Source organism: Delphinapterus leucas, chromosome 20, assembly GCF_059928025.1.
Source record: "Delphinapterus leucas isolate spDelLeu-1000000601 "Yukka" chromosome 20, BTC_Dleu_Yukka2, whole genome shotgun sequence".
In the NCBI taxonomy this organism is placed as follows: Eukaryota; Metazoa; Chordata; class Mammalia; order Artiodactyla; family Monodontidae; genus Delphinapterus; species Delphinapterus leucas.
In genome coordinates this window covers 7,557,766-7,582,206 of record NC_143148.1, presented here as the reverse complement: position 1 = coordinate 7,582,206, position 24,441 = coordinate 7,557,766, and the positions used below count along the sequence as shown (strand labels likewise).

The window sequence follows — 24,441 nt, the reverse complement described above, 5'->3', positions numbered from 1 at the left end:
GATTGGGGCGGGAGACTGGAGTCAGGAGGCTGGGTCAAGGGCCCAGGGGGAGAGGCTGAGGCCTGACCTGGGGCCATAGGGAAGGAGAGGAGGGGTCAGGGGAGAGTCACTGGGCAGGAGGGACAGGGCTGGGGAACTTGACAAACTGCGAGGAGGAGGGATGGCAGGAAGGAGTGACCCTACCCCCTTTGATCTCTGCCGCCCACTGCTTGGGCCCCCCATTTTCCCAGCTCACACCTCCAGTCCATAAAACAGGTCTGAGTGGGAGCTGCACTGGTCCAGGCAGGGGTAGGCAAACTGGTTCTGAGAATCCAGAGCGGCCTGGCGCACAGGTGGGGCAGGGCAGGTCTCCATCCACGGGTGGCTGGTCTGAGGAGGGCATTCCCCTGTTTGTCCTTCCAGGATCTCTTGAAGAAGCTGGTCCCTTTTCGTTCCCTCCCAGTGATGTGGGGGAGCTGTTAGCTTCACCAGCAGCTGCAGAGCAGCAGGGGTGGCCCATGGACCTGCCAGAGAGCCAGGCGGGTGGCCCTGCTGCCGAAGGTAAGTGGCTGCGTCCCTGTTTGTCCCGTGGGAGGATGAAGAGGGAGGAGTGGGTGGATGGGACACCAGGCTGTGACTCGGGGACTTGGGAGAGGTGGCCTGGGGTGGCTGAGCCTCCACCTCAAGGCAGGGTGGGCGGTAGGGAGGGATCCTTGATGAAGTGCCTGCTGTGTGCCCACCTGCCTGGACACCTTATTTCATTTGCTCTGGGGAGGCCAGACTGCGAGAGTAGAAGCCTCTGCATGCGCTGTGCCCCCTGCCTGGAGCACCCTCTCCAGTGACCCACAGGCTACCCTCACTTCATTCAGATCTCTGCTTTCTGTAAAGCAGCTGCCCTGTCGCACTCTCTCCCCTTTCCTGCTTTACTTCTCTTCATAGCACTGACGTCTATTTGTCTGTCTGTTTAGACTCTGTCTCCCCCACTAGAACATGAGCTCCACAGGGCAGCCTCGGTTTTATTCACTCTGTATTCCCAGACCCTAGAGCTGTGCTGGTCAATGTGCGAGCCATATATGTAATTTAAAATTTTGTTAGTAGCCACATTGAAAGAAAAAAAAAGAAACAGACAAAATGAATGGCAATAATAGATTTTATTTAACTGCATACATCCAAAACAGTATCCTTTCAGCATACAACAATATAAAAATGTGTTGGAGTCATTCTCTTTTTTTCATACTAAGTCTTCAAAATCTGGTGTGTACTTTACACTAATAGAGCACCTCAATTTACACTCACCACAGTTCAGGTCTCAAGAACCACTGTGGCCAGCAGCTGCCCTGTTGGTCACGCTGCACTGGAGCAATGCCTGACATGTAATAGGAACCCAGTTGCTAAGTCCTTGAATAATTGGATGGATGCAGACCAAATGGGTGTGAAAGCGGCTTCGGGCGGAAGATGCTGGGCTGCCCTTCCTGAAACTCATCTATTAAGTGAGAGAGCCCGAGGGAGACTCCCATCCTAGAGGAGAGGCAAGACCCCTTTCTTAGAGGCTCCTAGCAGGCCTGGACTCTGGCCTCAGGAGGCTCTCCAGATAAGAAGGTAGGAGGCAGACACTGGGGTTCGGGAAGCGAGGGCATGCTGACCGAGGGACCAACATCTAAACATCTAAACTTCGTCTGCACCAGCAGAGGGCGTGCGGCCACCGAGGAACCCATGGCCAAGGGCTGAGCCAGCTTTGGGAGGCTCCCGAAGGAAAGGGAGGAACACACCCAGAAGGGATGGAGACCGAGGAAGGCAGTGGGGGAGAGAGACAAGACAGCGGAGGAGGGAGAGAGAAGGCTCAGGGAACGGAGAGTCGCTGAGTTGTGGGGAAAGAAGCACAGAGGGAAGAAAATGGGAGCGGTGGACATGGAGACAGGCAGGCAGGACTCAGGGGACAGAGAGATGGGGAGGAGGATGGGGAGAAAGAGCCAGAGAGAAAAAACTAGAAAAGGGACAGGACAGAGACAGAGGTAGAGACACTGAGGAAGGAAATGAAGGAAAGAAGACAGAAGAGAAGCAGAGTGACATCTGAGGGGCCCCGGGAGGCAGAGTGTCACATCTGCACTGTAGATACATGCAGATCCTCAGATCCCACGACATCTGGAGCCAGCCAGTCCTGGGTGACCTCACTGGGCCTCAGGGTCCTCCTCCATAACATGGGGGCACAGTGAGAGGAGGTGTCTCCCCTAACTATACATTCCCGCTCCCCTTCCCTAGAAGCATGAGTTCAAACCCAAGGGGACAAATTTTAGCTCACTACAAAGAACCCTTGAAGAATCAGAGGGATGAGAAAGGGCACTCATATGTTGAACATGTGACCTTTGGCAAGTTTCTAACTTGCCCGTCTCTAAGTATCCTTATCTTTAAAGTGGGGCTAATAATAGCAGCCACCATGGTTCGTGTAAGATGCTCAGAAGAGGCCTGGCTCCTATTAAAGGCTGAATAAATGTTCAGTTTTATTATTGAGCTTCCACCATGTGCCAGGCCCTCTGCCAGGACCTTTCCAGATTTTATCTCATCTCTTCTCCAGGAGCGAAGTAACCACCCCCCCACCCATTTTCCGGAGGAAGAAACTGAGGCTCCAAGAGCCTGAGTCCCTTGCCCAGATTGCCCCCTGAGTCTGTCAGACCTTGCAGCCTGTGCTTGGCCCTCTGCTATACCCAGTTGTCCAGGGTCAGGGCAGGGAGCCTCATAGGTCACTTCCAGCCCTGGGAAAGAGGCTGGGCTGGCCCAGTGGGTCCTGGGGTAGAGAATATATAGGCTCCTTCTATATCTTGGAGCATTTGTTGAGTGCCTGTTATGTGTGGATACAGCAGTGGACAAACAGACCCCAGGATATTCACATTGTGCAGAGGCAGGGGAGAGGGGGTGCTCTTCAAATACATAGACCTAGCCCTCCCATCCCTGGGGAGGGGAGATCACTCTATCCACCCATTTTACCGGTGGGGAAACTGAGGCTCCAAAAGGAGAAAAGACTTGCCCACAGTCATGAAGCTGGACTCTGAGCTCCTAACTGCTCCCCAGCCACCCACCCTGCCTGGATTGCCCCATCCCCCTTCGTTTCAGGCCCCAGGCTGTGGGCACTGATGATGCCAGCCTCAGGGATGTGGGAAGGAGAGAGACCCAGCCCCGAGGCAGGCTGGGAGACCGGAGATGCTGCCGGGAGGGATCGATCCAGGCTGCCCGCGCGATATTGGATTGTTCCTGGCTCCTGGGCCCACCTTCACCCTCGGCTTCTCCCAGAATCCTCTCTTCTTTGCCCTCCTCCACCCTTAGCCCCCTCTGAGCCGAGCCTGGGAAGCAGGGGAAGAGAGGAGGAAAGGCTGTACTCAGAGTATTTGTTCAGTATCTGGGCTCCTGAGCCAATTGAACACAAAGGATTCAACAGCAGGGGCACTTCCTGGCCTGAAAGATGGGGCCCACATTCCCAGGTCAGGGGATGGGGGAGGTGACTCAAAGACCCTCACATTGCGGCTGCCACCCAAAGCTTCCTGCGGTTCCCCACCAGCCCAAACTCCAGGCAGCTTGAAATGAATTCCTTCCCCTCTGCAGGAGCCAGGACCTGGGGTCACCCCTCTTTGCTCTTCATCGTCCCCCCTCCTCATAGGTGGGCTGGCACTCTTGTCTCCTCAGTGTACCTCTTGGACCAGCCAGAGGAGGGGAGCCTGGGGACACCGCTCAGCTTAGAGGAACAAATACTCAACTCCACGTTTGAAGCTTGTGACCCCCAGAGGACAGGTCAGAGAATCAAGGAATTATGAGGGATGGAGATGGGCGGCTGGGAACTGGGGAGCCATAGCGAGAGGGATGGGCTAGGGTGAAGTGGATGATTGTGGGAAGCTTCCGGAAGGAAATGGATAAGGGGATGGAGGCCTTTCAGGACAAGGACAGTGAGGGGAGGAAACTTGGGGAACGTTAACAGAGGAGGGTGGGGCTTTGGGGCCTGGGAGAGGGAGGAAGGGCAGCCACTGTGGACCTGGTGGGGCACAGCTGGTCCTCTTCAGTCCACCTTCTGAGGTGGGGATGACTGGGCCCCATTGCCCAAGGGCCATGGTGCTGGGGGGCCACCAGCCCAGCCAGTGGTCCCACTTCAAAGCCATTGCCTGTCCCCATCCCCCACCCCTCACCTGCCCCAGACTCCCTCACAGCCTGCTTTATCCCCAGGCACTGTGGCTGTGACCCATGTACTAGCCTACCTGGAGGCTGTGACGGGACGGGGTCCCCAGGATGCACGCCTCCAAACACTGGCCTGCAGCCTGGACCCCAATGGCGAGGGCCCTCAGGCCACTGTGGACTTGGACACCTTCCTGGTCATCATGCGGGACTGGATTGCTGCCTGTCAGCTGGATGGGTGGGTCCCCGCACCTCCCCCCTCCCCCAGGAAACCCTTCCTAAGATCTAACCTCATACCTGCTTACTGCAGCCAGCACCCTTTGGGCACAGCGACCTGCTGTAGTTGGAAGGAAGCTGAGGAGGAGAGAAAAGTAGAGATGGGGTTGGGGGGGGAGGTTCTGAGGACAAAGTGCCTGAAATGGGGAGGCAGAGGGAGTCTGGGGGCAGAAATAAAATGGGCTAGAAGGAGGAGAAGGGTGATTGTTAAGGGGCTGACAGAGGCCTGTCCCCATCCCTCCTCCAAACCCAGTCCTTGCCCCTCCTGCTTTTCCATCTGGCCCCGGGCGCTTGCCATCTGGCCTCACCTTCCTCCCCACGGTGCTCACTCTCACCTGACCTGTCCCCTCCCACCACCCGCAATCCCCCTGCCAGTGGCTGGTCAGGAGTGGGCGGGTTGTTGCAGGGAGCTCTAAGCCTCATCCCTTTGATACAGGGGATTAGAGCTGGAAGAGGAGACCGCCTTTGAGGGAACCCTGACCTCCCAGCAACTGCCATCTGGTGAGATTGTTATATATAGAATGAAGCAGGCAAGCCCAGGGTCAGACAGTGTGGGGAACTTCCCACCCAGGGGCAGAGCAGGGGATGGGGCAGGACTCCAGAGACTTTTGCTCTAACCTGGAGCTGCGAGTTTGGCTTTCTAGGTGCCTCCATGACATGACTGCCTCCCAGCTGCCCTGAGCTTTGGGGTTTATTTGTTTTTTTCCTCACGGGTTCTTTCCAACCCCTCCTAACACCAGCCCTGTTACAGAGGCCCCTCCTACCTCTCATCATCATCTCCATCACCATCATCAAGCCGGCCCCTCCCTGTACTCTAGTCCCTGCATTCAAGGTCCCTCTGGTCTTGTTGCTGGCACTGCCCCGCTCCGGCCTGGCCTCAGCTCAGGCTGTTTCTCAGCCTAAACCTTCTGTGTCTTCTCTAATCCTTCACACCTGATAGGGAAGCCCTGGTGGGGAAGGCCTGGGATGCTGCAGGCTAAGGTCCCTTTCTGTCCAGTTCCCTCAGCACAGACCTGCAGTCCTCCCCTGCAGAAATCTGATTATCTGACTCATTACCTGCCCTGCTGTTTGGTTGGCTGGTTTGCTCACCATTCTACCCCAAAGTCTTCACACACAGGAGGTGCTCCATAAAAAAGTGTTCATGTTCTATTTCTCCAGGCTTATAAAAACAAAACAAAAGTCAAAAAATATAGCTTTCTTGTTATTCTCTGGGACCTCCTCCAACCGGGCTGTGAGCAGGGAAGGGGCAGGTCAGCTCCCAGGGAGGAGAGGCTGGAGGCCAGGAGTCCAGGGAGGAGGCTGTGGTGAGGATCCAGGGGGAGAAGGTGAGGCCTGAGGCAGGAGGAGTGAGGGAGCCAGGACAGCCCAGGGGCTGGGTGGGTGAGTGGGAGAACTGGGAGGACAGACAAGTTTGGGGCAGTTGAGGTGCTGCCCAGTGTTGGGCATGATGAATGTGGGGTGGTTGGGGGCTATGGGGAGATCCAATCTGAGCTCAAGGTACCCATGAGCAAGAGGCTTTCTGGATGGTGTGTATAATTGCAGCCCTAGGAGCAGATGGGATCACCCAGAGTGAATCTGAGGATGGAGGCCAAAGGAAGACCAAGGCCGGAATCCTGGAGCAATCCAACATCTCAGGCCACCTGGAAGCCCACCACCCTCTGTCTGTCTCCCTCCAGGATGCTCAGAAGCTGAGGATCCAGCCAACCTGGAGAGCTTCGGAGGCGAAGACCCCAGACCTGAGTTGTACCTATCCTCAGCCCCTCCCTGCCTTCCCCCTGCCCATGCCCTCCAGCCTGCCTAGGGCCCAGGGCCTGGCCTAGGGCTTGGGGTCCTTCGGGAAGTGGGTGAGGGACACAGGCTGTGCTAATAGCGCAGGGAGAGTGGGGCAGTCTCCTATTTCTCTTTCTCTAGAAGAGCTGCATCTCCCCGACACCAACACCTACCCCGACCTGGGGAAAGGAGGCCAGGGCTGTGGGCAGTGACCCTGGACCTTCCCTGTCCCCAGGCCCACCACAGCTGACCTGCTGAGCAGCCTGGAGGACTTGGAGCTCAGCAACCGCCGGCTGGCCGGGGAGAACGCCAAACTGCAGCGCAGTGTGGAGACAGCCGAGGAGGGTTCCCTGCACCTTGGGGAGGAAATTTTGGCTTTGCGCAAGCAGCTCCGCAGGTGGGCCCGGCCCCGCCCACCCTCCTGCACACCCCCGTGTCCCACCTGCCCACAGGCACAGGCTCACTGCCACTTTCTTAGTATTTTAGGTAGAAACTGGGTTTCTGTCCCCCACACTCAGTCTCTTTCCCTCCTTTTTTCTCTGGGTCTCTGTCTGGGATTTCTCTGGGCCTCTGTCTGGGATTTCTCTGTTGCTCTGAGTGGATCTACATCTGTGATCTCTGTCTTCCTCTCTCCCATGTGGCCCACCTGCCCCCGCCCCCACTCAGTACCCAACAGGCTCTGCAGTTTGCCAAGGCCGTGGATGAGGAACTGGAGGACCTGAAGACTCTGGCCAAGAGCCTGGAGGAACAGAATCACGGCCTTCTGGCCCAAGCCCGGCAGACGGTGGGTTTCTGGCAAGGGGCACAAAGGTGCACAAAGGTGCACTCTTCTTCCTACTATCTTGGAGTCTGAGCAACAGAGACTGACTATGGAGTGGGAAAGGGCAGAGGTCTCCCGGGCTTCCTCCCTCAGTCCAGACCCTGCTCCCTAGACTTTGGATCCAGATCTACTTGCCATCCCTCTCATAACAAAGGGGACAGCAGCAGTCAGCAGGGCTCCGCAGACGCATTCCCCCGGCCCTGCTCTTCAGTGACCCAGGCCCAAGCTGTGTGCCCAGGGGTGGGAAAAGGGCAATCTGGGGGCAAGGAGGCCTGAAAAGAAGGCTTTGTTCTCTCCCTGGGCTCGGTCAGGAAAAGGAGCAGCAGCAGCTGGTGGCTGAGATAGAGAGTCTGCAGGAGGAGGTGAGCTGAGGCCCAGTGCCCACCCCTACCCCTTCCCCAGTCCTCAGGATCTCCCTGCCCTACCCACTGCTGCCCCAAACACCCCCAGCCGCCTGCAACAAACACCCTTCAGTCTGGTGAGGGAGACCTCAGAAGCCCAATCCCAATGTGTGAAGTCCCTGAAGGTCACATGGCTGCATGTGAGGACTGCCACAGTCGGTAAGAGGGTGGGGCATGGGGCGGACTCCCCGTTATGTTGAGGCTGCCTACATAAGCATGGGCCAGTCTGCCCTTCTCTGTGCCTCAGTGCCCTCACCTGCGAGAAAGGGAAAAATAATGGAATCTCCCTGGTTGGATTGTGTGAGATTTAAACAAGAGGATGCTAGGTACAAGGCAGGACACATGGAAAGAGCACACTAGAAGATAGCTAGTGTTGTTCATATTTTTTATGGTGGAAAGAGCACAGGCCTTAAAGTCAGCCCTGATTCAAATCCCGTCTCTGGGAATCCCCTGGCAGTCCAGTGGTTAGGACTCTGAGCTTCCACTGCAGGGGACACGGGTTCGATCCCTGGCTGGGGAACTAAGATCCTGCATGCTGCACAGCACGACCAAAAAAAAAAAAAACAAATCCCATCTCTGCCACTTACACAACAGACAGCCTTTAGGCATGTGACATGCCCTTTCCGAGCCATAGTTTTATTCTCTAAGAACAGGAGAGAAGGGTATCTGTTCGTCAGGATTGTTGTGGGGATTAAATGGCCACTTTTAGCCCAGAGCCTAACACATAGCATGAAATGCCCAGTCCAACCTCAGGGCTGATTCAAGCCCCATTCTGAGACAGAAAACATCGTCTTAGTTAATTCTGGGTCCACCTACTCCTTTTAGGTGGAAATAAAGCCCGCACGGAAGGTGGCATCTAAGTTGCTGGAGATCCATGCAGCATCTCAGTGCTCCTCAGTCAATGTCTGTTCTCTCTGCTGGTCACAGACTGGTGTTCGTTGTCCCATCTGGTCCTTAGCCTTAGTCACCACTGCACGCTGGCATCCACTGGGGGCCTGACATTGCCTTCTGGTCTCTGGATGTACTGTCCTCACTGCATCTGCTGGTGGTAGCCCTCGTCGGAACCCCACAACCCACAAATGCCACTGGGGTTCCTCCACACCCTTTTAGGGGCACAGAGGAGGTTTAGCTGCTTTCCTGTGACTTTGTGTCTATAGGGACCTCACTGGGCCTTCTGTGCCTTAGCTCCTCACACAGCCATCTCTGTTCTATTTTCCACATACCTTGCTGCTTCACAGACTGAGCTGGGAAACACCTCTCTCAGATTCCCAGATGTTCCAGAGGTTCTGTGGTTCAACTGCATCCATCCTGTCCAGCCATCTAACCTGGGGCTTGGGACTGGCCTCAGGGCCCATTTTCACTCTGTTGTTCTCTTCTTTGACTCTTCCTGAACTCCTCCTCCAGCGCTGAGGATCTCTGCCCAGTCCAGGCAGTAATACTCATTCTGCCTGATCCTCCCAAATCTCTGTCCTATGTCTGTATTATGGCTTTTACACGTAAACCAAAAAATTTTCCACTATCATTCCCTGGCTCTTCCATGAAAATTCCCTCTGTCGGGACAATGGGAATCTCGCTGCAGGATGGCTGCCATGGTGTGAAGCATGGGGTGCAGACAGGATGTGACTGTTTCTTCTAGAACATCTCTTTTATTAGGGGTATAGTTGTTTTACAACGTTGTGTTGGTTTCTACCGTACAGCAAAGTGCCGTAGAGTTCCCTGTGCTATACAGCAGGTTCTCATTGGTTATCTATTTTATACATATTAGTGTATATATGTCAATCCCAATCTCCCAATTCATCCCACCCCCTCCCCCAAAACATCTCTTTTTAAGAACAAGAAGAAACTTTCCCTGAAGCTCCATGACAGGACCTCCCTCTCATATCTCATTGGCTAAAGTGACATCAAATGATTATAGCCAAACCACTCCCTGGCATGGATAACACAGCCACCGATAGGTCTGGGATACTTTCAGCTCGGAAGAAGAAAGCACCGAAGAACCGGTGGCTTCAGTCTGAAGGACACTAATTAACTTAACAAGAGGTTTTGAAGGTTCTGGGCTGGTTTGGCAGCTTTTTGACTTGTTTGTCTGCCCATGGCCTCAGGATCACAGATGGCTGCAACAGCTCCAGACCTCGCGTTCTCACTCAGAGCAGGACAAAGCGGGACAAATGCTCCTCTCATGGCTCTCTCTCTTCATAAGAAGGAAACATTTTTCCAGGAGCACCTCCACTCCACCCCCACACCAGCAGACTCCTCTCACAGCTCACTGGATTACATGACGAGAGGCTGGGATAATATCTGACCTTCCTCAGCCTCCGGAGTGGGAGCCAAACGAGTGAGAGGGGGTGAGAATGGCTGCTGGGTTAGCTAACCAGCCGGGTATCTGTCCTGAATCTGCTGAGATTTCCATCTTGATTCACCTCCAGAGCTGCGGCTGGGACCCACCTGCCCGCGTGGATAGTGGACCCCCAAGGAAAGTAGGAGAGGGAATAAGCAGGGTGAATGGCAGCCGGCAGTCTCTGCCTCCTCCTGGCCCAGAAGGCCTGTGCCAGGTCAAGTGCCTTGAGCAGCGCCTGGGACATCCTAGGCGCTTGATAAACAAGCTATTCTTGGTTCCCTTCCCCCACCTTTCCCTTCTCAGCAGCTGCCTACAGACCATCTATAGATCAAGTTCTCAAGTTACAGTAGAATAATGCTGGAGTAAGGGACACTCAGCTTTCCTACGAGAACGTACAGAGCAGGGCTCAGGTTACTGCAGAAGAAGGCAGGAGCGGCTGAGTAACCAGGTTCCCTGCCGAGTGGCCCAGGATCCAGCCTGTAAACCCCAACCAGGTGGACAGATGTTGACACAGCATTCCTGGCCCGTCCTTGCTCTGCCCTTCACCTGGCAGCCCAGGCCCGCTGAGCCTGAGAGGGGGAGAAGGTGGCTGATGGAGGACTTGGAGCTGAGCCAGGCTGGAGTGAGCGGGGGAGCGGACCTTGGTATCCCTAGGGGCGCCAGGAGGAGGGATGTGGCCAAGGGTAAGTCGACTGCCTCCGTGCTCCCGAAATGCTTTCCCCAGTGACTGCCTCATGTCAAAACTCAGCGCAACTTGCTAGGTTTTTGGTGCCTGGAAGCTCTAGACTGGAATTTGGTCTGTTTTATTCTCAAATCCCATTTTGTGGCTGGCGTGGGCTGCCCTCTCCCAGCCCCCTTGTTTTCGCAGATAACTCTCTTTACCCTTGAGGACTCAGACCCAGTACGTCCTCCTTGCAAAGCCTGGGCTCCCACAAGGCCCAGGGCCCAGGGCCACCTCGTGTACTACCATCTGCTTCTGTGTCGGTCTCCACCTCCAGTGATGAGCAACTTGAGATGAGGGACGAAGCTCGTTCCCCATTCTCATCCAGGGCTGCATCTGGCTCAGAGGAGTCTGGGAGTTAAAAGTGCAGGATTCGGGCTTCCCTGGTGGCGCAGTTGTTGCGAGTCCGCCTGCCAATGCAGGGGACGCAGGTTAGTGCCCCGGTCCGGGAAGATCCCACATGCTGTGGAGCGGCTGGGCCCGTGAGCCATGGCCGCTGAGCCTGCGCGTCTGGAGCCTGTGCTCCGCAACGGAAGAGGCCACAACAGTGAGAGGCCCGCGTAACGCAAAACAACAACAACAACAACAACAGAAGTGCAGGATTTGGAATCAGATTTGGGTTTGAGTCCACTTACTCTCCACGTGACCTTGGCCAAGTTTCTTAGCCACGCCAATCCTTAATTTCTTCTGTAAAACTGGGGATGATGACAGTGTAAAAATTAATAATTGGGACAGCCAGACTTTACATTCTTCCTGAAAGGCACAGTATAGCGCATATAGCAGTATCCATGAAATCTTCCTTCCAAAAATTAAACAGGAGTCTGGACAAGGCCCTGGACCTACACATCAGTTTATAGGAAATAATGAGGGGGGAGGAGCATGGTAAACGTCCTGCACAGGGAACAAGAACACAGTAAAGCAAATCCAAACGCACCAATTCTACAGGACAAATGACCTGGTTTCTTCTACAAATGAAGGACCTGAAAAAGTGCCAGGACTGGGGAGGCTGGGGATCACTGTCAGATGAAAAGAAATGGGAGGTTTCAACTGAAAGCCATGGTGGACCTTGTTTGGATCCTCATTCAAAGAAGCTAAACGTGAAAAGACATTTGTGAGACAACCGAAACCAAAAAAGAGCACTGGGTGTGCAATGATATTAAGGAATTATGAATAATTTTGTTAAGAGTGATCATCGTATTGTGGTTTTACTAGAGGAAAAGTCCTCAAGTAGAAAATACAAATGCTGGAGTAGTTACAGGTGAAATAATATGATGCCTGGGGTTTACTTTAAAATACTCTGGTTAAACAAAACAAAACAAAAACATTTGAAAAATATAGAAGAAATAAACAGGGAGAATGTATATGATTATTGAAATTGGGTGATGGATAATGGGGGTTCATCATACTGGTATTTTTTTGGGCGGCTGTGCCCCTCAGCTTGTGGAATCTTAGCTCCCCAACCAGGGATTGAACCCAGGCCCTCAGCAGTGAGAGTGTGGAGTCTTCACCGTGGACTGCCAGGGAATTCCCATCTTATCTTTAAAATAGGGCATAAGGAATAAGCTAACACTGGCAAGGTGTTCAGTAACTATTAGCAATAATAATTAGCTCGTTTAATCCTCACAGCCACCCCGTGCATCCTATCTTATCTCCATTTTTGCAGCTCTATTTTGATTTTTCATCGGCAAATCAAAGCTGAGATCCCATAGGATGGTTGGAAGGATTAAATGGGCTAAAAGATAGACAGTGCTGAGCATGAGGCCCGAGGCACATCAAGTGCTCAGCAGATGTCAGCTATGAATATTAACATGGCCATTTGCTGAAGAGAATGTGACCAGGGTCCCTTCTTTCAGAATGAGAAGCTGCTGGCCGAGCGGGATGGAGTGAAAAGGAGGAGTGAGGAGCTGGCCACGGAGAAAGATGCTTTGAAGGTGCCACCCGTCCCTAGCACCTTGACAACTTCCTACCACCCCGAGGCCATTTTTACAATCACCAGTTTCAGCCCCTGTGGTCTGGTGAGATCAGGGACTTCAGTCAAGCCGTCAGGTTCCCAGGGCCAGTGGGCAACTCAGCTGAAACCCCCCTCGGTGTAGCTGATGTCCAGAGACATGGAGGGAGGTTGAGGAGAGGGGCTCGGGAGAGTGGGCAGGCCAGGGAGGGCAGGCCAGAGAGATGGACGGGCTCCTTCCTTGGCAGCGGCAGCTCTACGAGTGTGAACGCCTCATTTGCCAGCGAGACGCCATCCTCTCCGAGGTGAGGGGGCTGGGGGAAAACATTTGCCTTCTGTGTGTCTCCTGCCCCGAGTCTGCAAAGGGAAGTCCTGCTTGGCTGTAATCCTTGGATAATTAGCCAGGAGAGATCAGAGTAGTTCCCGGGAAACTGGTGCTCTCCCTCAGGCCCTAGCTCTTCCCCCAAGCCCACCCCGCCTGTCCCCCCAACACCCAGCCTCAGTGTCTTTGGAGGGCTGGGCCCAGTCTCAGTCAGCTTTGGGCTTTCCCAGCGCACTCGCCACGCGGAGAGTCTGGCCAAGACCTTGGAGGAGTACAGAACTACAATCCAGGTAACCCACTGGCCTGGCCCCACTCTCCCCACTTCTCTTTTGCCATCTCTGGGATTTGCTGCCTCCTTCTGTCTCTGTTGATCTTTTTCCAAGTCTCCACGTCTTGTTTCTCCCATCGCTACTGTTTGACTGTGTGTCTCCCTCTCTGTCTCTCTCTGCCTTTTCACTTTTCCTCTGTTCCTTCCTTTCTCTCTCTCTATCTCCATCTCCTATCCACATTCCTTTTTTTTTTTTTTTTAATATTTACTTATTTATTTATTTATTTGGCTATGTTGGGTCTTAGTTGCAGCACACGGGGTCTCTGTTGCGGCGCACAGGCTTCTCTAGTTGCGGCACGCAGGCTTCTTTCTAGTTGTGGTGTGCGGGCTCCAGAGCGCGCAGGCTCAGTAGCTGTGGCGTGCAGACTTAGTTGCCCCGCGGCAGGTGGGATCTTAGTTCCCCAACGAGGGATCGAACCCACGTCCCCTGCATTGGAAGGCAGATTCTTAACCACTATACCACCAGGAAAATCCCTCCCATCCACTTTCATTCTCTGTGGGTGACTTCTCACCACATCTCCCCTCCTCCTATTTCTGTATCTCTGCCGGGCTTGTTTAGATTCTTGTCTCGGCCTCTCTCTGGGTCTAGTCCCTCTGTCTCCTGAGGCGACTCCTCTCTCTATACCTTGTCTTCAGAGTCTCTTGCACCCCACGTGTCTCTTGCCTTTCTGTGAATCTGTTTCTGTGTCTCTCGTTTTTCCATGTGTTTCTATCTCTGCCTTCCTTTTCTTAATTTTCCTGACTGATAGGTTACCTTCTGGGTTCCTGTTGCTCTTTGCCTCTCTTTGGCTTCCTAAGTTTCTGTCACTGTTTCTTCCCCTTCTCCCTTGGCAATATGTGTCTGGAGGAGCCCAAAGAAGTCACAGGAGTGGAACTGACCTTGGAAGAGGAGCCCAGGCATGGGGGGTGGGGAAAAATGGAGACCCAGGGGTCCCCCACTTCTTCCTTTGCAGGAACTGAGGCTGGAAATTTCACACCTGGAGGAGCAGCTGAGTCAGACCCATGAGGGGCTGGATGAGTGAGTGGAATGGCAGGGGTGGAGGAAGCAGGAGGGGAGCCCCAGGACAGGGACCCCTGGCCTCCAGCCCCAAGGTGGGCAGGGCAGCAACCCCAGCATAGGCTAACGGACAGGTGGTGGGCAGGCATGGAGGCAGCTTTCCCCGTCCTGACTATGTGGCCAGGCTACCCGAAGGGGCTCAGGTGAGGAGAGTGGACTGGACCAAGCTGCCACGACCATCGCTGGGTGTGGAGATCCAGGCCATTCGGCAGGTGGGCCTGACACCCCCAGAACACCCTAACCCACCGCCAGCGGCAACTCTGACCCAGCCCTCTCACACCACCCCAGTTCCCCCAGGACCATCTCAGTCCTTAACTTCATCCCTAACCCAGTCCTTGGTCTGAGCACCAAACCCCTGCCAGGTGCTGCCCCCACCGACTCCCCAGCCCAACCTCTCACACCACCTTCTTTCCACCTCCCATCCTCACGCCTCAGCCCATCTCCATCCCACCTCTGACCTGTCTTCTGCCTTAATCTGACTCTCCCTGGCCTCAGAAACAACTTCTTCTCTCCCAGAAACAAGAAATGGCAGCCGCCGATCTCTCCAACCCTTTGTGTGGCGTGTGGCAGTGGGAGGAGGTCATCAATGAGACCAATGAGGAAGCTGAGTTTCCACCTGAAGCCCCAACTGGGGGGCAGGTGAGCACAGGAGGGACTCTGAGACCACCGGATCCAGGGGCCGGGAGAGGGGCCTGGGACACCATGTGCCTTCACTGTTCCCCATCTCATAGACAGATGTTGACTGAGGGCCTGCTGGGTGCTGGCCAAGGAGCCCCCAGCCAGACAGGACACCACCCCTACCCTCTAGGGACTGGCCTGCTGGTGTGGAAGACAAAAGTGAAAAAAGCAAACACACAAATTGCATGCTAGTGGTTGTTGTCCTTATTTCAAATACACTGTCAGGAATCACCTTATTTAAAATGGGACTACAGTGGGAAGGGAGTAAGTGAATTGTTCTTCTTGACACCATAAAGGTACAGTAAGCATTTACCTTTTGAATATGTCACCTTTAAGAAAAACTTAACAAGCCCTCTATGTAATCTTGAATTCAACAATAGCCATTGTTTTATGACTTCCGTAATTACCTGAACAATATTTCAAACGTTGTTTGAAACAACGAAGACAACTCATCTTCAGTGTTCACAGCTGAAAAGTGAGATTTTAAGCTGTTAGTGCCAGAAGAATTCCTTTTTTTTAAGGAAATATTGCTAACAGCTCTGTAAACAACGCTGTATTGCCTTGAAAATTATACTGCTTCAAAGCTGTTCATCATCCTTAAAAGACAAACTTGTTTCTCTGTTCACTTTTTCCCTGAGTTGAGAGAAGCTTCTGTTTCTCTTTGACACCAGCGCTCCTGTGGGATTCCTCACTAACCTCTCCCACTGCCTCTGCGAGGTTTAGGCACCCTCATCCCTCATGCTGTTACTCATGGGAAACTGAGGCTCAGAGGGCGATCACACAGCTTGTGGGGGGCGGAGCCGCGCTGCTCAGGGGAAGTGTAAATTAGAGCGAGCTTCTGCTGAGAGTGGTCCGCTGCCTCCTGGAGGGGAAGGCTGACCCGGGCCTCCGGGTGCTGCCTGCGCTGGCTCCTGGGGATACAGAGCGGAGTCATTCAGGGCCTGGATCCTCCAGCGCTCAAGGCCTGGTAGAGATCATGCAATCAGGCCATCCCAATGCAGGATGATCCATGTGCTAGACGTGGGCGGCGGGCCCTGTGGGAGCCTCGAGAAGAGAGTTTCCATGTTGGGCAGGCGACTGAAGGAGATATCACAGGGAAACTGACACGAGTTTATTTTGAAGAAAGAAAGAGAGAAGTTAAGTGGTGTGATAGAGGTCTTCCAGGCAGTGGGAACAGTAAATGCAAGGATGTGAGAGCGTGAAACCACATAACATGTTTGTGGAGCAGAGGGCAGTGGGGGTGACTAATGAGAGATGAGGTCTGGCTGGATAATGAAAGGAATTCCCTGTCAATGAAGCTGAGAGGTTGTGCTTTTCTCCATCAAGCCACAGGAAGGCTGAGGGTAGGGAGGGGCAGGTCACCTCTGGATGTAGAAAGACCCCTCTGGGGCCACATGGGGACTGACTGGAGGCTGAGAGCCTGGGAGGCCAGGGAGGAGGCTGGGAAAGTGATCCAGAGGTAGAGGGTGAAGGTTGAGCCAGACCAGGGCCTTAGGATAGAGAAAAAGGGACAGGCAGAGAGAACTGGGGCAGGGAGACAGAGCTGCCGACCTGCTGACAGCGGGGTTGAGGGCACTGGATTCCGGGAAGGGAGTAGACAGAAAGATGCTGAACTTAGCTTGCAACCCTCTGAGGTAAGCACCCTGAGGGATAGGGGGGTGCTTCTCAGGGGCGGTGGGTGCACAAGGCTGGAGCTCAGGGATGTATTTAGAAAAGTGTCGAGTTGGTGGTTGAGACCACAGGCAAGGATGGATGTCTCCAGAGAAAATGGAGGGGGCCCAAGAGGAGGGCAGGTCTTAGAAGCAGGTGGTGAATTATTGGCAGGTGTTGCAGCCTGGGAGACCTAAGCTTTTCTTTCCCACAGAGAAACTCCCAGGGAGAGCCTGCATACCCTCATGAAGGAAGGAAGGAGCGATCAATGTGGTAAGAAGATTGGTCCTCCCTGAGCCATCCCTCTGCCTCTAGCTGACGCCAACTCTCAGATGGCTAGAGCGCAAGGCCTGGAAAAGCCCTGAGGGAGTGCATCACTCATTCCCTCGTTCATTCATGCTGAGGCCACCCTGGGCCTGCAGACCAGGATGAGTGAGACCCAGCCCTGCCCTCAGACCCTGATGGTTCCAGAAGGATATCCAGCACCCAACCCCACCTGGGGGGAAATACTTTTGGAGGAGGCCCTGCTTGGGGTCCTTTAGGAGTGGTATTCGTATAGGAGGCCCTTAGACAAGAAGACAGTTGTCAGGCAGATGGGACAGCTCAGTCACTAAGTCACTGTCACTGAACACACCTCTCCCAAGGCCTCCAGGGAACCGTGGGACCGTGGGATGAATGAGACCAAGACTGTGCCTCAGGAGAGCAGCCAGACAGTTGGGAGGTCATCAGGGGCTCTGGAATCAGACAGCCTGGGTTCAGATCCCAGCTCGGTTACTTTGTGATGGGGTGGAGTGAGCCCCTGCCCTGTGATTGTTACTGACTGTTACGAGGCTCATGTGCAGCCTCGGAGTATAGAGAAAGCACTAGATGTCTGGGCCCACCCTCCTCCATGGGGCCTCTGCCTTCCTGCGGTGCCTCTCTGTCCCCCCTCCCTTCTTGCAGGCTCCCGGCTGCGGCAACTAATGAGGCTGCCTGCCGCAGCCTCTAATTGGACTTGTCTGGGAAAGCTGAGATTGGGCAGGATGGGGGCCCTGGAGCTGTGACCTCCCCCTGCGTCACCAGGGAATGGAAGAGGGGGCTGAGCAGCGGCGTAGACAAGGGCTGGCGTAGGGGCTGGACATCCGAGCAGGGTGCGGTGGCAGGGGCAGATTGGGAAGCTGGGAGTGAGGGAAGTGGTGAATCCTGTGACCCCTAGACGTGACCAGGGGCGAGAGCTTGGACCTTGAGAGAGGGGCTGAGGGTCCCCGAATAGAAGTCCTAGAGGACCAGACAGCTGTGTGTCTGACTGGGGCAGAGGCTGGGGCCCACGAGCCTGGATTGGATGGGAGTTGAGGAAACAGCTGTATCCTGAGGGTGTTGGGCCTGAAGCTGGTAGTTAAGGCTGGAAGGCTGGATCCCTGATCCCCAGCGAAGGTGGTTGGCAGGTGTTGTGGACCTCTGGGCCTCCAAGGGACGTCAGGGCTGGCCAACTTGAGGCCTGAGTGCCCAGAGAGGCATTTCAGGGGCTCAGACAGCTGTGACCATAGGGGGCGCAGAGGCTGGAGCTTGCACACTTAAGAGAAATGATTTGGGATGGGGGCAGGGCCCACACAGTTGGGTTCTGGAGTCAAGGAAGTCTGAGCTGGAGTCCCAGTTCTCAAGACCCAGTAAGACCGAGACTGACTGAAAATGGCCCAACCCACCAGGCAGGAAGCTGGGCCAGGGGGTGGGGTCCTGGAGAGATCTGAGTCTCTGGTGTTTTGGGTGTGAGAGAACCAGAAGCCTCTGATCAACTGGGGGATCAGCTGGGAAAGTAGCAGCTGAGAAAGCCAATGAGGTGGAGAGGCCCCTGATCCTGTAGGAGTCACATACTCTGGAGAATTTGGTGAAAATTCCCTTGAAAAAATACAGATGCTGAGACCTACTCGCAACAGTTTGCTTGTTGGCAAACTCCAGGATATTCTCCAGGTCTCTCCACGGTGCCCATCCATGTTAAGAGCCCTCCTTTAAAGGTTCTGCCACACAGCGGGCGAATGGGAACCAGGCAGGGGAGACAGATGCTTGCAGCGACTTTCTTGTCACCCCAGGTTACCCAGGAGAGAAGAAGAGGAAGCAGAGATCCCGGTCATGGTACGCAGTCCCCAGCACCATCCACTGCAGGCCCTCAGATGAGGCTGCTGTAGTCACAGCTCCTCCCCAGCCCCTGCCCACACCCCCAAGCAGACAGAAAAATAGTTTGGCCAAGAGATAACGATGCCCTCGCTGCAGCTAATGAGAGGAGACGGTGCTGTGGAGGGAGGCTGCAGGCCAGTGGGCGGCCAGAATGTTCCCAGGGGACCCCCCAAGCACACATACAGGGCTGCAGCCGCTACACCACAGACGTGGCTACACCCCCGGGTTGCAAAAATGCACAGGCACAAGCGCCCACACTCAGGAAGGGCCGGGCCCTCCCCGGCCAGCCCCAGAACTCCTTTGGGGCACCGCACCTGTCACAGCTGCCCTGCCCGGTACCACCCACACCAGCTCCTTTGCTTCTCAAAGTGGCAGGTGACAATCCTGATTCTTAGGCAAGGGAAGAGAGGGAAGGAAATTTGGCGAGGTCAGAAGCCTGCAGTCCTCAGATAAGAACCGTGAGCCCCGAAGGTGTGCCAGCCTCCGTTCCAGGCACCTGGGACCCTTCAGGGTTCACACCGTCCAACATGGTCTCTCTGAGCAGCCTGACCCCAAGCCCACTTCTTTCCCACCACACCACGCTCCCTTCCATGGAGACTGGGGCCTCACCTCAGTTTCCCCGCAGCTAGTGTGACAGCAATCTTTACCCAGCTCTCAGGGTGAGGATAAGTGTTAAGGATCAGGTAGTAAAGTGCCTGGCACAGAGCAGACACACAGGAGGCGACAGTGGTGAAGATAGTGGCTGGGGTTGGTGTTCCTGGAACTCTTTATTTATTATTTTATTGTTATTACCATATCATCATCCACAGAGCAAAGGCATGGGTGGGAAAGCCTGAGATCTGCAGAGGGGATGCCCTTTCAGAAAGACAGGGGGGATGAGGTGGGAAAGTGAGTCAGGAGTATTTGGGGCTTTAATCTTAAAGCGCCTGCTGGGCCTGGCACAGGGCAGGAAGATGGACCCAAAGAGTATACATGAGGGCTTCCCTGGTGGTGCAGTGGTTGAGGGTCCGCCTGCCGATGCAGGGGACACGGGTTCGTGCCCCGGTCCGGGAAGATCCCACATGCCGCGGAGCGGCTGGGCCCGTGAGCCATGGCCGCTGAGCCTGCGCGTCCGGAGCCTGTGCTCCGCAACGGGAGAGACCACAACAGTGAGAGGCCCACATACTGCAAAAAAAAAAAAACCAGTATCCACGGTAGACTAGGCCCAGCCCAGGGCTGGGCTCCTCAAGAATATGGGATCTCTGCCCTCAGGGAGCCTGTATACTTCCAGAATCAGATGGAAGATGGAAATAATAATGTTGAGTAGCTCACGCAGTTATTGCACGCTCACTGTCTGCCAGGCACTGTTCTGAGCCCGCCTCCTGATTTTTTGGTTTTTGCCCACATTCACTCATTCATTCTCCACTTCAGCCCTGTGAGGTGGGTGCCGTCATCATCTCCATCCAGCACATGGAGAAAGTGGGGCCTGGAGAGATGGGGGGACGTGCCAAGGGACACATAGCAGGAAACTGGCAGAGCTGGGAGCTCAACGCAGCAGTGTGTCTCCGGGACGCTCACGCACTGAACTACTGTGTCCCACCCGCTTCCATGTGGTCGCTTCTGTCCAGCAGGCTGAACCTAGCACCGCTCCCAATACAGGACCCGGTGTCTCAAGTTTGTCTCCTTTGCCCTTCCAGGTGGATCTCCCCATCCCTCTGGGAGACTCACACCCTGGAGACATCCCAGGAAGCCCTCCTGAGAGGTAGAGGGACCCAAGGGCCTGGGGGCGGACTTGGGGGCAGAGAAAAAGTCCAGCACCATCGCCCTGCCTTCCTTTCCCCCCAGCAGGCCCTCAGAGCCGGAGCTGCAGCAAGCCCTGGTGCCGGTGGTGAAGGAGCTGGTCCCAGTCAGGAGGCCAGTCTGGGGCCACCTCTGCCTGCGCCCCCTGCACCCCCAGCAGCTCAGGTGCACCCCAAGGCGTCTCCAGAAGGAGGGTGATGGTCAGACAGGGCACTGCCGGGATACCATGGGCTCCCCTGGGTCCCCCAAGCACTGTGCTGCCTCCCCACAGAGTCACTCGGCACCCGCTGATCCTGGCACCAGTCCTGGGCCTGCTGCTGCTGCTGCTGCTGCTACTGCTGCTGCTGCTCTCGGTCCGGCTGCTGGGCCAGTCCCCGCCCCCCACCTGGCCCCACCTCCAGCTCTGCTACCTCCAGCCGCCTCCAGTATGAGGCACGCATCCCGCCGCCTCAGAGCGGCGTCTAGTTCAGTGATTTAACTGGGGCTCTTTTTACTGTTAATCCCGTGGGTGTGCAACTGTGATTTGGGATTATCCCACTGCCGGGACCCTAGATACAGTGCTCCAGTGTCCACAGCCCTGTATTGGGTTTTTATGTGAAGTCTCTTGTTTTTTTAACGTTGACAGCTACATTTCTTAACAATAGCAAAACACAACCAATAATGGATTAAGCACTAGGGGTTATATTTCCCTCACAAAACAAGTCTGGAGGAGGGCAGTTGTGGACCCACAGCTCAGTCTCCATAGCACCGGGACCAGCATGCTGTGATTCTCTGTGACTCTCTTGGCCCTTCCCCTGTGCTCAGGAGGTGGCAGGTGTTGTAGCTTCATACGTCATATCTGCAGGGAGAAGGGGACACATCTCTTCCTTTTTATAAAGAAAAGCAATAGCCTTCCCAGAGCCAACAGCAGACTCTGTCTCGTCAGCCAGAACTGTTTGGCATGACCACCCCTAGCTGCAAGGGCAACTCGGAGAGCAAGGCATCTCTCTTGGCAGAAAGAGGGAGAACAAGATGTGGGCCAGCCACACACATAGATGTCACCAATGGCCAGCAGGAAAGGGTGTGCCATTTGTTCATTCAGCAAACACTTAGTGATCATCTATTTGCCATGGCTAGACCTTAGAAGACAGAAAAATAGACCCTCCAATGCCAGGCTGAGGAGCATTGATTTTTCTCCTGAGGATGATGGGAGTTTGGGGGACATTTAATTACTTGTTTTTGGTTATTTACTTTGTAATTGAGGTATAACTTACATACAATTATAAATGGACAAATCAAGTATCAGCTGGATAAATTACTGCACATGTAAACATCCATGAAACCAAAACCCAGGTCAAGATATAGAACAGTTTCAGCACTGTAGAGGCTTCCTTGGGAGAGCTTTGAGCCAGGCAGGACAGTGATAGAGGTAGCTACAGGCTCTGTGAGAGCTCAGGAAAAGCACCTAACCCAGCCTGGGAGGTTAGAGATTTCTTCCCAAATAGATGACATCTGCATTTAGTCTTGGAAGATGGGTAAGGTTGGTTATAGTAAACAGAGGCGGGGGAGGGTGTCCCAGGCAGAGGGAAAAAAGTGTGTGAAGACCAGGTGGTTGGAAAGCACCTCTGTGTGTAGAAAGCCATAGGCAGCACCATGTTGCTTGGATTTAAAAAAAAAAAAAAAAAAAGCCAGGGAAGGATTTGAGGCTTTAGAGTTGTGAGAAAAAAGATAGGCAGACAAGAGCCCATTAAGGGTTTTGAACACCAGCTTGAACTCTACTGCCAAGTGCCCAAGAAAGTGCTGTGATCAGGGAAGGGGCAGAATCAACTCTGGGTGGGAAAGAGACCTTCTGAGCCTGTACAGAGGATGAATAATAATGGAGTGAGGCTGGAGGCAGGAGGTGGGGAGAAGGCTGGGGCCATGGTCCAGGTGAGAGAGCATGAGGCCTGAGTTGGGCTGGGTGCATGGATGGAAAAAAGGGCAGGGCAGAAAGAGGCAGAGCAGGAAGGACAGAGCCAGGACTGACAGGCTATGAAGGAGGGTGAAGAGGGAAGGGGCAAGGACTGCACCTGCATCTGACCCAGTGACTGGTAGACAGTGGAGCCATTCCCAACATAGGGAACCCATGAGAAGGGGTGGGCTTGTGGGGGACACTCTGAGCTCATGTGAGGAGGAGTGAGTGTCTGGGTTCCAAGAAGTGGCTGGAGCCCTGAGCACTGAGCTTTCAGTCTAGAAATGGGGGGCTGGATGTTATTAGCTGTGATGGTGATTGAAATGTGGGGATTGCTGAAATTTCCTGAGGAGAAGGGAGTAGAGTGAGAAGGGAAGGGGTTTGGGGCACCATTTTGTGAAAAGCCTCAAATGCTAGACAAGCGATCTGGGAGGATGGACTTCCCTGGTGGTCCCGTGGTTAAGACTCCCCGCTCCCAACGCAGGGGAACCAGTTTCGATCCCTGGTCAGGAAACTAGATCCCGCATGCTGCAACGAAGATTCTCGCAAATAAGACCCTGCGCAGCCTAATTAATAAAAAAAAAAAAAAAGACGTGGGGAGGAAGTACAGGAAAAGCACAGGCCAAGACGGAGTTACCAGGCCCTTCAGCAAACAGAGGATGAGGCTTCTCACAGGGTTGTGAGGCTGAAAGAGCCAATACAATGGTATGTGGAAGAGTGCCCAGCATATAGTAACTGCTCATAACATTTTAATTCTATTTCTCCATGAGAGTAGTGGAATGGTCTAGACTTCTGAAGTTGCACAGATTTGGGTTCCAATTATCCTTCACTAGCGCTGACAACTTTCAGAGCCATGTTTCTTTGTAAAATTTGGCCAACTCCAGATAGTTGTAAGGAATAAATACAGTTATTCATTGTTCAGTATTTCTGAATAACAGGGAAACAGGCCACACCCCACAGCCTAACGGCCAATTAGGGCGCGGTCCGCCTCTCGGAAATGCAAATTACGGGAGAGCTTGCCAATCACCAAGCGCCAGCCCCGCCCCCTTTCCTCACGTCGACTCGCCCTGCTCCACTCTCTTCTCTAGGCCAATCAGAGCGCAGTCCGTGCGAGCTGCGCCACGGGAGCTAGGTTCCGAACCCTCGCAGTCCAGTTAAGGGAGTGAGTTGCCATGGTCACCACTCAGGGGCGGGGCGGAAGGGCTGGCCGAGCAGGGAGAGAGAGAGAGAGAGAGAGAGAGAGAGAGAGAGAGAGAGAGAGAGAGAGAGAGAGAGATTCTGATTGGCTGCTTCCTTACTTCCTTCACCGGTGGGCCAGGTGTTTCCCCGCCTCCGTCCCGTGCCTCCAGGAGGCTAATGCCTTTCTCCTTTCTCCTCTCCTCCAGCCCCGACCAGGGGCCCCAACGGTCTCCCGGGAGGCGCGCAGTTAGAAAACCCTGAAGAAACTGCTGCAGGCTGCTGCAAGAGAGGCAGAAACCCTTCTCTATTATTTTATTTTGGGGGGCTGCGGCCCCGTGGCTTTCGGGATCTTAGTTCCCTGACCAGGGATTGAACTCGCCCCAGCAGTGAAAGCGCCGAGTCCTAACCACTGCATCACCAGGGAATTCCTGGAAACCCTTTTCTAATAATGTGTTTTGCTTCCAGAAGGGCGTACTTAAGTCTTCTAATGGTGTATCTGGTTTAATCCTCAAAATAATGAGGGAAAGGAGGCTGGAAGGTTAGAAGCCGTTCCCAATACCACACAAGTAGGTTTAGGGGAACCCGGTTTTGAATGGCAGATGCATCTCCAGGGTCCCCCCATCGCCGCCCCCCCAACTTTCCACTGCGCCCAAAGAGAAGTCGGGAAGTGATGCGAGAGCGGAAAAAGAGAAATTCAGAGAAAATGAGAGCCGGGAGAGAGAGGAAGACCTAAAAGAAGAAAGAAAGAAAGAAAAAAAAAAGACACGAAGGAGTCAGGCAGAGAAAAAAGAAAGTGATTAAGAATGGAAGGAAGAGTTTTAGGCAGAAAGAAGAGTCGAGAGAGGAGACAGAGATTCCCCAGAAGGCCGGGAAGCCATGAGGGTGAAAAAGAAGTATAGAGACTCAGAGAAGGACAGATACCCAGAGAGCAACAGAGACCCAGAGAAAGGGGCAGTGAC

At 54.2% G+C, this 24,441-nt stretch overlaps 1 protein-coding gene across 3 annotated transcripts; it reads left to right on the top strand.

Annotated features, from left to right (window-relative positions):
* The first annotated feature begins 404 nt into the window (after nucleotides 1–404).
* Nucleotides 405–23,063, top strand: KASH5 (KASH domain containing 5). Of its 3 annotated transcripts, XM_022585105.2 has the most exons (19): nucleotides 405–540; nucleotides 3,655–3,759; nucleotides 4,186–4,372; nucleotides 4,847–4,911; nucleotides 6,087–6,153; nucleotides 6,416–6,577; nucleotides 6,847–6,964; nucleotides 7,312–7,362; nucleotides 12,314–12,391; nucleotides 12,657–12,713; nucleotides 12,961–13,020; nucleotides 14,012–14,076; nucleotides 14,240–14,327; nucleotides 14,632–14,754; nucleotides 16,658–16,716; nucleotides 18,510–18,552; nucleotides 20,271–20,335; nucleotides 20,419–20,538; nucleotides 20,645–23,063. In XM_022585105.2, the coding sequence occupies exons 1-19, from the start codon at nucleotides 498–500 to the stop codon at nucleotides 20,802–20,804; spliced, it is 1,716 nt and encodes a 571-aa protein (XP_022440813.2). In that variant the 5' UTR covers nucleotides 405–497; the 3' UTR covers nucleotides 20,805–23,063. The 3 variants fall into 3 exon arrangements, 2 of the variants coding, with proteins under 2 accessions (XP_022440813.2, XP_089758687.1); XR_002646248.2 differs by lacking the exon at nucleotides 14,240–14,327 and having other exon boundaries at nucleotides 20,645–20,715; XM_089902561.1 differs by lacking the exons at nucleotides 14,240–14,327; nucleotides 20,645–23,063 and having other exon boundaries at nucleotides 20,419–20,572.
* The last annotated feature ends 1,378 nt before the right edge of the window (nucleotides 23,064–24,441 follow it).